This window comes from Bos javanicus, chromosome 21, assembly GCF_032452875.1.
Source record: "Bos javanicus breed banteng chromosome 21, ARS-OSU_banteng_1.0, whole genome shotgun sequence".
NCBI classification, from domain to species: domain Eukaryota; kingdom Metazoa; phylum Chordata; class Mammalia; order Artiodactyla; family Bovidae; genus Bos; species Bos javanicus.
Window position 1 is genome coordinate 54,724,914 of NC_083888.1, and position 13,289 is coordinate 54,738,202.

The 13,289-nt window shown below is 40.5% G+C and overlaps 1 protein-coding gene across 13 annotated transcripts in view; it reads right to left on the reverse strand.

Annotated features, from left to right (window-relative positions):
• Positions 1-824: 824 nt before the first annotated feature.
• The window catches only part of PPIP5K1 (diphosphoinositol pentakisphosphate kinase 1), a 40,051-nt gene continuing 27,586 nt past the window's right edge, over positions 825-13,289 (reverse strand). For all 13 annotated transcript variants that reach the window (XM_061395052.1, XM_061395046.1, XM_061395050.1 and 10 more), the window contains 3 exons: positions 11,983-12,120; positions 5,379-5,492; positions 825-2,805 (listed from right to left, as the gene is read on the reverse strand). In XM_061395052.1, the coding sequence (XP_061251036.1) occupies positions 1,859-2,805; positions 5,379-5,492; positions 11,983-12,120 (1,199 nt within the window). In that variant the 3' untranslated portion in view covers positions 825-1,858. The remainder of the gene's footprint in view (positions 2,806-5,378; positions 5,493-11,982; positions 12,121-13,289) is intronic.

Here is a 13,289-nt window from a genome sequence, read left to right on the forward strand (position 1 = left end):
ACAAAGTGAAGTCACTCAGTCGTGTCCGACTCTGACTCTACTCCGTGGACTGTAGCCTATCAGGCTCCTCCATCCATGGGATTTTCCAGGCAAGAATACTGGAGTGGGTTGCCATTTCCTTCTCCAGGGGATCTTCCTGACCCAGCGATCGAACACAGGTCTCCCACATTTGCAGGCAGATGCTTCACCCTCTGAGCCACCAGGGAAGACCCAGAACCTTGCACAGGAGAACATCAAAGAGGCAAGGAGTTGAGGGGGCTCTATGAGATCCAGAGCCTATTGAGATTGTAAACAGCTTTCACCTGTGCAGTCAGGATTTCCAGCAAGTAAACTGTTGGATTTTCCTCTGCAATGAAACCCTTTATAGTCCTGGGTATGTCAGGAGAGGCCACATTATAAGTGTGAATACATGGGGAGGGGGATATTCCAGCCTTCCTAGTGTTCCCGGCTCTCCCAGTGTAAAGACGTCAAGGGAGTAAAGAAAGAGCATAACCCCTATATATCAACTCCTCCTGACACTCCCAAGCATCAGAGTTAAAATGAGAGTGATTCCAACAATCTGGTGAGAAGGCATCGTACCTTTGGCACTTCACAGAGATAGAACCTCTCTTCCTGGTAACATGACTTATTTAAGAAATTTTGGGATGGTGGGCTGACAGTCATAAGGACTTCCTGGGATGCCTGATCTCCATACTTTTATAGCCCATTCCTGCTCAATTACAATGGCTTCTGACTGGTTTAGATTAATTTAGTCAACAGACATGCTTGCTTGATCTACATTCATAATCATTCTTGAATTCACAAGGACATCATCACCACCACTATGATTCTTATTATTTCTTATTTATTGAGCACTCATAATGTTCCAGCCCTCCCCTCCAACCTCTCTTACTCATCTCCATTCCCAACCCCAGGTCTTTGGGAAAAGCTTCATAATCACACCTGGCCCTAAAGACATAATGATATAAGGACAAATCTCTTGGGGACCCTGGAGTATTTGGTCTTTGGCCAGTCTGTCTCTGGCGTGACTACAGAAATATATATATATATAATCTTTGCTCATGTCTGTATAATAATGATCTCTGCTGATTGCTTAAAATAGAACCTGATTTTCTCTACTACAACATTTCCTAAGCCATATAGCCTCTCAACAAAAGGAGGCCCAGCTTTCCAGATTAGCCAAGAACCCCACTGAATTTTAAGTAGGTTACTCTGAAATTTTCACAGCAAACTAATACCTGTTTTTCCCTAGAGCTACTGCCCAGAGGAATAGGACTAGGGCCGAGAGGGCACTTGGGGATGATAAGGAAACCCCCATAAGCCCAATCTAAAAATTAGTGGTCATGATGGATGTTTGCTGGGGAAAGGAGCTCTCTTTTTCCCCCAGACGTTTCAGATAGCCATCCTGGGCCCACCTGAGGATGCTAACAAAGACAAGTGTCCCCCAAATGCACATATAGTCTAAGGGTACCTTGAAAAGTTGTGAATACTCCCCAGAAAAGTGGAGACCTTGGAGTCCCTTTTGTACCCGTAGATGGTGTCTTCAGCAGTTAAGTGGTATTTCCTTTACCAGTCTTGGATTTCCTGGGATGATCAGAGTATGTTAGGTAATGATAGACCCGTCTAACCCTTGAAGGAAATCATCGTATTCAAGTCTGATGGCTGGGTGAGAAGTCAATGGCTGCTTTGAACATGAAATTGGCTCCTCCCCAAGCCCAGCCCTGGCACAGATGTGCTTCAATGCCAAGAGGACTGCTTCCTCAGACACCTCTGGTGAGATTCAAGGCCTTAATGCTGGCAGGTGAGTTAGGCAACAGAACAAGTTGCTAGCTCAAATGGCTGGTATAGTATGACACCACTAATGAGAAAATGATGAATCACATGTTGCTGGTGGAAGGGGGGAGTTCTGGTCAGGGGCTAGAGACTGGCTCTGAGGGTTTGCATTGCTAGGTGGACACTGGACTTGGGGAACTTCCTCTCTGGACAGCTGGTCAATCAGCTCAGGGACCACATAGGACTGCTGCTGCTTCACCCACTCTGAGACCTCCTGGGCCTGCAAAGCACCCTCCCCAGGGAACTCTAAGGGAGGGTTATCAACCTCAGGTGTGTCCGGAGACAACAAATTGATTGCAGAAGCCTCTTGGGCCAGCCTGCCAATGTCCACAGAGAATTCCTGGCACGATTGGCTGAGCTCCTCAGGGATCTCTTGGGTGGGCCTGCCAACTTCCCCAAGGACTTCCTGGGCCAGGCCACCAACCCCTACAGGGAACCCATGGACCAGCCTGCCAATCTCTACAGGGACCCCCTGGCATGGCTGGTTGACCTCCTCAGAGTTCTGGCAAAGTTCACAAACTTCCTTGGAGACTTTCTGGTACAGCTGGCTGGCATCCTCGCATGGTTGGCTGATTTGAGGGACCTCCTGGCATGTCTGGTCAACATCATCATGGTTCTCCTCGCATGGCTGGCAGATGTCAGAGACCTGCTGGCATGGCTGGTTGACCTCTTCAGGGATGTCCTGGCATGGTTGGCTGACCTCCTCAGCAACTTCCTGGCACGGCTTCTTGGTTTCCACAGGTGGTTCCTGTGGGGACTGGTTTTGTTCAAAAGGCTCTTGCTGCCCTTCTAAAGGGGGCTCTTGTGTGCCACTCCCAGGGGCCTCCTGGAGCAGCCCAAGGCCTTGATATTCTTCAGTCACATGTGAGCTTACGGAGGGCTGATCACTGAAGCCAAAAGGGCAGTTACCATCCACTGCAGTAGGGGAGGAAGGACCAGCACTGGACACAGTGCTGGAAGGGCCGCTGCTGTCTGCAAAGCAAAGCCAGGAGACCAAGTCAGACAAGCTGGAAGCACTGCCTCTACTCTGTGTCTGTAGTTCAAATGCCAGAACAGATGGTCTTTATTACTGATGTCTTGGGGAATGAGGGTCTGAATTCTTCCTAAGTTATACAGAGACTCCTAAGTTAGCCTAGCCCAGGAACTGTTGCTCTGGCCTAATGTGTACTACTGGAGTAACACTAAGGGACAGCTAAGATTTCAGAGTGAGTACTGAGGCCCACTTCATCCAGTTCTTTCATAAATGTACGCCCATCCCAACTCCAAATTCCCATGACCCCTCATTCCTACTTTGGAAGCATATGAACACTTCATATCAGTGGTTCATAATTAGGGTTACATACCAAAATTATGGGAAATTTTTTTAAAATACATATTTCCAGGTTCTATCTTCAGAAATCCTAATTCTATAGATTTACAGTAAAGGTGTGGGATGTTAAAACACTCCCAGTTAAATCTGACATACATCTTTCGTTAAGAATTATTTCTTTAAAGCTTATTTCTGGGGCAGATGTAATCATTGTTTACTACCCAAGGAACAAGTAAGCAGGAAAATGTAGAAAAACTTTGTGAATCAGAGCATTAGGAAAGAAAGTGATTTACTCCAAGGTGGAAGACTGCCATAGAACAGCAGCAGTTCTTAATTAACCTTTCTGGAGGTCACTGACCCCTTTGAAATTCTAATGAAAGTCATGGACTATCTTCCCAGAAAAATGTGCATATGGATATCCTCGGTAATGTTTACATATAATTCCTAGAGTTTGTAGACTTTACCCTGAAATCCATCCATAGATCCAGGTTAGGACCCTCTAAGTTTTGGGACACACAGTGTTCCAGGTTTATGGATATTATATACATATAAAATATAAAAATGAATTTCCTAGATTCTGACAGTAGTAAAATGAAAGACTTAAGTCTTTAATTACACTGCGGGACAACTCCTACCCCAACCTCTACTTCTTCATTGATCCTTACAGGGAACTAATTTACCTTTCCCTTTGTAAATTCTGTATTTATTGATGGTACGATAGCTTTATATTTAAACCACTCTAATATCAACAATGATAGATTTTAGAAATAAAGGACACCTGAATATATTGCCATGAGGAGAACTGGGAGAGTTGGTAAGCCTGAGTCTGAAAACTCAATGATTCATTAATCTTTGAATTTAAGGAATGCCAGCTATCTCTTTTCTGTAAAGGATCATAGGAGGCATGCTTCAAGCAGAAAAAAAAGAAGAATGTGGTTTGGGGTCAACAAGGCCTATTGAGGGCAGACAGACCCCAAAGAAAATGTTTATAAGTGAACTACACATCTGATACTGAGATTTTAAAAAAAGAAGAAAAAAGATGTAAGCTGAGTTCACCCAAGGATGATGAAGTAGTAGCCTTAATATTCAGCTAGTAGTCTGATTCAGACAAATCAAAGAATTCAGACAGAAAACAGAAGTGGAAGAAAGGTAAGATTTCTAGGGCACAGAACCTATAAACACTACTGGACAGAGAAAAAGGCTCAATGGCAAGGTGAGTGTAGAATAATCTGAAATTCAGGGGAAAAATTCTTGGTGCCAGGAAGGAAAGCTGCTTCTGCATAAAGGGTGTCAGAAGTGTAAAATTCTACAAGTTTACTCCAATGCTAAAATATGAATCTTTGCTTCAGTTCTATCCAAGTAAAATAATAAAAGCCATGTTTGATTTTAGGTAGTCCCTGGAGGATTCTTCCACTGCCAGTGTCTCTGCCCCTAATCGCCCAGATATCACCACAGGTCTCTCTCCCTACCTACAATTACCCTAAGAATTCCTTGTGGTTCCACTGTTCACCCTGTTACCAAGGATAAATAGCGATAGGCTGAGATTATAAAGTAGAGATGGGAAAGAGCAGCACCTGAGCTTGAATTAACAAATGAGAACAGACAACTGGAAAGGAGGGACATGTAGAAAATAATAGATGATTCTAGTTTCTTTCTCCCAGCTTTTCTATATATCCAGGGTCCCTCCCAAGTCACTTTTACTTGAGAAGGCTGTGGTCAACCAAATAGGGATCTAAGGAGAAGGCAGCCTTCATCTTTTCTTCCCCAAAGGACCCCCTCGGCCACTATCATTTAGGAGCCCCTCTAGTGAGATAAAGAATCCACCTGCAATGCAGGAGACCTGGGTTCATCTCCTGGATTGGGAAGATCTCCTGGAGAAGGGAAATGACTACCCACCCCAGTATTCTTGCTTGGTGAATTCCACAGACAGACGAGCCTGGCAGGCAACAGTCCATAGGTTGCAAAGAGTCAGACACGACTGAGCAACTAACACTTTCACTTTCTTCCCAGTAAGACAGAGGGGATGTGGAGGACAGAGGTGATGGACGAGAGAGAGGAAACAGATGTGCCCTTCATCTTGGAAGCAGCAAGTGTGACTGCCTTCTTGCCTGATTAGTCCTGGTCTTTCAGCCCTCATCTCTGTTTCCCTCCTGGGATGAGTCTCTCATTCACCAATCCCTCCACTCCCCCCATTCCCTCTCAGTCTTGCCTATGCAGTTCCAAGAGAATTACTTACACCAAGGGGGCTTTTCAGAGTGCTGTTGGAGTTGTAGGGTAGGTGAATGAAGAGTGCGAGGTGGAGAAAACGGGCTGTCAGAGGCTTGGTTGCTGTGCATAGAGTCAAAGAGAGCTGGACAGGTGAGGGAGAGAGAGGGAAGGAAAAAAAAAAGCCCATGAAGAATTCAACAGCCACAGGTTCTAAATATAAGTCAAATCCAACTTATACTTCCTCAGGCTGAAAAGTAGCATGTCCTAAGGACCCTTCATACAAACCATTTTTAATATTTTAAACTGTATGTTATGAATATTTTCAAACATTTTTTCAAAATACTTGAAAGACTAGTACAGTCAATACCTATATATTCATCTTCTTTAACATGTTAACATTTTGCCATTTTTGTTTCATCTATTTCTTCATGCTAAAGTTTTTTAAAATAAATGACAAACATTATGAAACATTTCACCTCTAATACTTCAGTATTCATTTCTAAAGTACAAGACATTTTCCCTATATAGCCATACACCAGATTAAACTTAAAAAATACCCTAATATCATCTAAATACCCAATCCATATTCAAATTTCCCCCAATTATTCCCAAAATGTCTTTCATAGTAAGATCCAAACATGGACCATGCATTCCATTTTATTATGTCTTCAAAGTCTCTTTTAATCTAGGATACAGCTTCCCCTATTTATTTTTTTCATAGTGACTTTTTGAAAAGAACAGGACAGCTGTCTCATAGAATGTCATATTCCACTCTCTGGATTTGTCTGATTGCTTCCTCATAGAATCATTTAACTTGTTTCACTATCCCTATAAACTGGAAGTCAGATATAAAAGGCTTGATTCAATGATTCAAGTGTTTTTCTTTTCTGTAGTATAAAAATGAATGCTTACATTTTAAATGTTTTTTTTAGGTTTTGATAATTTTTTTAAAAATTGAAGCATAGTTCACTTATAATGTATACAACAAAGGTATACAGCAGAGTGATTCAGTTATCAGAATATAAATATATATTCTTTTTCAGATTCATTTGTACTTCCACTGTGGATGTACTGTAATTCAACATTACAAGATATTGAATATAATTCTCTGTGCTATACAGTAGGTCCCTGTTGGTTATCTACTTCATATATTGCAGTGTGTATACGTTAATACCAAATTTCTAATTTATCCCTCTTCCCCCTTTCCCCTTTGGTAACCATAAGTTTGTTTTCTACCTCTATGAGTCTATTTCTGTTTTATAAGTAAGTTCATCTGTACCATACTTTAGATTCCACATATAACTGATATCATATGATATTTATCTTTGACTTATTTCACTTAGTATGATAATCTCTAGGTCCATCCATGTTGCTGCAAATGGCATTATTTATCCTTTTTTATGGCTGAGTAATATTCATATATATATATATGTGCACCACATCTTCTTCATCCATTTATCTGATGAACATTTAGTTGCTTCCATATCTTGGCTACTGCAAATAGTGCTGCTATGAATCCTGGGGTGCATGTATCTTTTCGAATTATGGTTTTCTCTGGATATATGCCCCGAAGTGGGATTTCTGGATCATATGGTAGTTTTATTCCTAGTTTCTTAAGGAGCCTCCATACTGTTCTCCAGAGTGGCTGCACCAATTTGCATTCCTACCAACAGTGAGGGAGGGCTCCCTTTTCTCCACACTCTCCCCAGCATTTATTATTTGTAGACTTTGAAGATTGGCAGTCTGACATTGCAGGCAGATTCTTTACCTTCTGAACCACCAGGGAAGCCCCTTGGCAAGAATACTCAAAGAATATTCTTGAATATGTCCATCATATTGGAGGCACATAATGTCTCATTATCCCACTAAGTTACGACTAAGTTGGCGTGTGTGCATGCTCAGTCGTGTCCAAAGCTTTGCAACCCTACAGACTGTAGTCTGCCAGGCTCCTCTGTCCATGGGATTTTCCAGGCAAGAATACTGGAGTGGGTTGCCATTTCCTACTCCAGGGGATCTTCCCAACCCAGGGGTCAAAACAGCATCTCCTGTATCTCCTGAAATTGGTAGGTGAGGCTAAGTCTACTAATGAGGTTTAAATAGGGCTCACAAGATCTCACCATTGAAAAAGCTTCCCCTTCTGATTATAGATGACACTTTGGCACTGTGGAACCTGACTTTTCGACTTTTCTTTGTGTTAGTATTCACTGATGATCCTTAATTATTTTATTACAAGTGTCAAGTGGTGATTTTCTAATTCTATTAAGTCTTCTATATTTATTAGCTGGCATATTTTCTGTAAAGAAGAACTTTCTCTCTTCAACTGGCACCATTTGATTACATTAAAACTGCAGTTCTTACTGAACAGGTAGGATAAGGGTTTATTTCCCTTTAATTAGTTTTCAGAAGAAAGAGTTGGTAAAAAGTATTCAACAATAGTAGCAGATGATTATTATCTTTGTTCTCTTTCTTGTAAGATTCATTATGAGCTTGTGGATGTTCACATGTTTAGTGCACTTTAATCGATTATAGTAAGTTATTCTTTTTAATACTAAAATAATCCAGTTCTGGTCAGTGGGAGCCTATTCAGGCTTGAGTGCTTCCTTGTTTTTGTTACAGCATGCCTCAGGATCACCTTGAGCTTTCCGTGCCCTAGATAATGCATCCTCAATAAAACTGGTTCTTGGTGAAAGTGAAAAAACTTAGATATTTCATTGGTTTGTAATCCCTCAAATGGTGACATTACATTAACAGATATAAAGTAATCTGTAGTATTAAAATTTCATGTGGTGGGGAGTGATTGGAGGGAAAAAATGTAAAAATACTCTATAGGATAGGATGTGATTTAAAAAAAAAGAAAAGGTTAAAAAACATGGACCTAGACCAAGAATACAACCATGGAATCCTGGTTGCTTTTAGTGGGGGATGATATGTGGAAACCAAAATCTAGGTGCTAAGAGAGCTCACTGATACTGTTTGTAATGCATTGAGTTACAAAAAGCATTAATAAACAATTTATATTGATATTATCAATTCAAATTTAATATTACAGCACTTTAAAAATATTTTTGAATTTTTACTTGTATCTTATTTATCTTACTTTGAAAATTCTTATTCCTAATAGGAACATAATTACTTATTTGCATTACTCTATTATATGTGTGTGTGTGTGCATATGACATATATGTTACAAAATAGTATCAACCTCACTATTAACAAATCACTGAATGAGGATTATAATTATTTTATAATCCTCATTTTTTTTCCACTAAAGGATTTATAGTCAAAGCACAGTACTTCAAACTTATTTGAAAAATGATTTTCCCTATGTGATTATATTACTATTTTGATACACAATTAGGGTAATTTCTTTCCTTTTTTTTTCTTTTTCAATTTTAGGATTTGCTTCTTTTGATTTAGTTTTACATTCTGAAAAACATTTACAGGTTCACAAGTCAAAGATTTATAAAAAGGCATACTCAGAGGAAGTTGCTTTTTCTTCATGCCTTCAGCTCCATTTCTGTTGCTCTCCAGCAGTAAACATTTTATTAGTTTCTGGTATTTACTTTTAGAATTTCTTTTTGCAAATATGTATATTTTCCCTTTATTTTCCCTCCTTATAAAATAGGTAATGTACTATCAACACTCTTCCACAACTTTTTAAGTTAACAATATATCCTGGAGATTACTTCATATCAAGACACATATACCCCCCGCCCCCCCAAAAAAAACAGACCTTCCTTACTAGTTTTAACAGAGGCACAGCACTCATTTGAGTGGACACGCCACTGTTTATTCAACCATTCTTGCACTGAAGAACCTTTGCATTGTTTCCAAAAATAATAATAAACAGCATAAATAATGTCCCAATAACTCTCTACAAATGTTATTTCAACTTTGTGAACAATACCTTCAGAATAAATTCCTAAAATTGTATTATTAGAAAAGGAAGTAACTGTATCTGTAATTCTCTGAGATATTACAAAATCTACCTTCATAGGGGTTGCACCATTTTGCACTCCCACCAACAATGTATGGAACTGCCTCTCTTGCGACAGACTTGTCAAGAGACTGTGTTATTAAACTTTGGGATTTTTTTCCAAATTAATAGGTGAGATATGATATCTCAGTGTAGTTTTAGTTTGCACATTTCTTATGACCGAGGTTAAGCATCATTTCATAAATCTAATGGCCACTTGCATTTCTTTCTTTGTAAACTATCCTTTAAAAAAAATCACACTTTTGGTCTTTTCCTTCTGACATGTAAGAGTTCTCTGTATTTTAGGATGATTAAGCCTAAATGTGATATAAATTGCAGAAAAAATTTTTTTCTTTGCTTATGATACTGCTACTGGCTTGCAACATTAAAAAAAATGTTTATATTACTTAAACATCATAATCTTTTCCTACTGTTTCCCAAATTTGAGTTTGAGTCACAATTAGGCTCTCCTTATTTTCCAGTGATAAAAGAATCTACCACCATCACCCCTGCTTACTTTTAGTACTTGCATGATTTATTTTTATTATTATTGAAGTGAAGGCCACATAACATAAAGGTAACATCTTAAAGCATATAATTCTGTGGCCTTTAACGCATCCACAATGTGCAATTGCTACCTATATCTAGTTCCAAAACATTTTCATCACAGCCCCCTCCCCCCAAAAAAGAAAACCCATATCTATTAAGAAGTCACTCCCCGTTCTACCCTACTTTCAATCCCTGGAAACCACTAATTTGCTCTCTGTCTCTGTTCTGGATCTTTCATATAAATTGAATCATACAATATGTGACTTTTTCTGTCTGGTTTCTTTCACTTGGCATGTTTTTGAGGTTCATCCATATGGCAACATGTATCAGTACTTCACTCCTTCTTATAGTTCAGTACTATGAGATTATATGCATATACCACATTTTGCTTATCCATTCATGTATACTTCAGTCATTTCCACCTTTTGACTATTATGAATAGTGTCACCATAAACTTTTGTGTGTAAATCTTTGTTACAGTACCTGTTTCCAGTTCTTTTGAAGGGAGGGGAATTTCTGAGTCAAACAGTAATACTATATTTAGGTTTTTGAGGAACTGTGAAACTGTTTTCCACAGAGGCTGCACCCTTTTACATTTCCACCAGTAATGTACAAAAATTCTAATATGTTCATGGCATTACCAACACGTATTTTCTGCTTGCTTTTACTCTATTTCTCTCCTTTTTAAAATTATAGCCATCCTAGTTGGTGTGACTTTGATCTGTATATCCCTAATGATCACTGAGGGTGAGCAGTATTTCATGTGTTTCTTGCCTATTTGTATATCTTCTCTGAAGAAGTGTCTACTCAAGTCCTTTGCTCACTTTTAAGTTGGGTTGTTTGTCTTTTTAATTAACTAATTTTTGGCTGTGTTGGGTCTTCGTTGCTGCCCAGGCTTTCGTGTTGCGGTGAGTGGGGGCTACCCTCCATCGAGGTATGCAAGCTTCTCATTGTGATGACTTCTCTGGTTGTGAAGCATGGGCTCTAGAGCATGGGTTCAGTAGCTGTGGTGCATGGGCTTTATTGCTCCGCGGCACGTGGAATCTTCCCAGACCAAGGACTGAACCTGTGTCTCCTACTTTGGCAGGCAGATTCTTACCTACTGTGCCACCAGGGAAGTCTCTGCTTGTCTTTTTGTTGTTGAAGTGTTATATTCTGGATCTTTATCAGATATATGATTTGCAAATATTTTCTCCTTTTCTATAGGCTGTCTTTTCACTTCTTTTTTTCCCCCATTTTTATTTACTTATTATTTTTGGCTGTGGTGGGTCTTCATCGCTACATGCAAGCCTTCTCTAGTTGCAGTGAACAGGGCTTACACTCTAGTTCAGTGCAGGGCTTCCCACTGCAGTGGCTTCTCTTGTTGGAGAGCATGGGCTCTAGAGTGTGCGGGCTCAGTAGCTGTGGCCCATGGGCTTAGTTGCCCCATGATATGTGCGATCTTCCCGGACCAAGGATTGAACCTGTGTCCCCTGCATTGCCAGGAGGATTCCTAACCACTGAACCACCAGAGAAGTTTGCATGGTTTAATTTTTACTTGCAGATCTCTGAACCCTATGGAGTTTATCCTGGTATATAACATGAAGTATGGATTCAGTTTTAATTTTTGTCAAATGACTATTCAATTGTCCCAATTCCATTCCTTAAATTCTATCTTTCCCCTAGTATTTTGAAATGCTAACTTCAACCATTTCTGGACTTACTATTTTGTTTGCTTGGTCTCTGTCCATTCATGTATCAATACTACACTGTTTTCACTATAGACGTTTTATAAAATGTTTTAAAATCTGGTAGGGCCAACATGTCTTCATTGCTCTTCTTTTCAAGATTTCCTTGGCTATTCTTGTTTGTTTGTTTTATGAGCACTTCAAAGTCAGTTTGTCTGACTTTAGAAAAACAATAGTATTTTTATTGAGATCACATTAAATTTATAAATTAACTTTGGAAGGAGTGATGGTTCTATGCTTTTGAGTTGACCTATGCAATTAAACATTTTTTTTAAGTCTACTTTTTCGGAGTGCCTATCTTTTTAACTTACCACTCAAGCTCTGGGGAGCATGGGAGTGGGGGCAGAGATAGTGGTTCAAGATAAGAGGATTCTGTATACCTGCAGACGCCTGTGCTTGGGCCTCAGTGTGGCGTTGGCAGACTCTACTCAAGAATTCACTCACTTGACGCAAGGAAAGGGCATTATGCAGTGTTTCCAGGGGGTAAATAGTAGGCACCATGGAGCACCCCTCAAATCCTGTTAGAAAACAGATGGGCAAAGTCAGTGTTATTCCTGCTGGATATACTCCAGCTGGCTGAGGAAGCATGGAGAGTCCCTGAGCACCATCAGGAGTGTCCGTGGCTTTTGGAGTGTGGGATGTCCCAGATTCGCGGGAAAGGGAACTCTAGGGCCCTACGGGGGTCTATTTCTGTCACCTGCAGATTTCCCACAAATTCCCCAACTCTGGGTGAGTGAAATCACCTCGCACCCTCCTACGGAAAGCCGGCAATGTCCCATGGGAAAATCAACACAATCCCAATAAGGTGAGCACCCATACTCTTCTTATACTTTCGGGGGTGGAGGGGGGTGTGGATGGGGAATAGAACAAAGGTCCACAGGGAAGGGGTGCAATTGTACGTCTGAATGAGAGGTAGGGAGTCATGGAGCTGGGAAGAAACAGCAGATTTCAGGGATCACATACTAGAGAACCAGATTAAGGAGAAGGGTTTGGGACCTGAGGAGGGGTTCATGCAGATTTCGGATGTGGGTAGAAAGGCTAGGATATTTGGAAGCTGGATGGCATGCAATACACGTGAAGCTCAGCTCAGGAAAACCACATGCATGAACAGGTTGGGGGATGGAAGTTCTTTCTTGGTTATTTCCATCACATCAAAGCTTCTTTCCTCTGTTCTCACTGCAAACCCCAGACTTGCTAGGATTTCTCTATTCCTTCAGGAAAATGAGGCAAACCCCCTAGAAAAAAGAATAAATACTGATTCTCTGCTCTGAACCCAACAACTCCAATATAGATCTATAATGTAGGGTGAAGGGTGAACCAACTCTAATCTCAGGGCCTGCTGATGGGAAAAAACGTCCCCGTTAGAGAATCAAGAAGCATACATCTCAACCACTTTTTCAGTCCCTCATCTTTCCTGTGTTTCCTTTATAGTTCTTTAGAGGGACTAAGGGTAGGCAGGACAGCAACATTTATGCAAGACATAGCCTAGAGTCTGACAATGATTAAAACCTACATAACTCAAAAGGATTATACCTGACCATCTTCTAACCTTGGGCCCTTGGTCACTTCAAGGGTACAACTGAAACCTCTGTGCCTCCATTAGCAGCAGGAGGGCAGGAGAGGTACAGTCCCCAGATGCTCAGGGTGGCTAGAGAAACATCTGGATTTGAAGAAGGTGATCACAGAG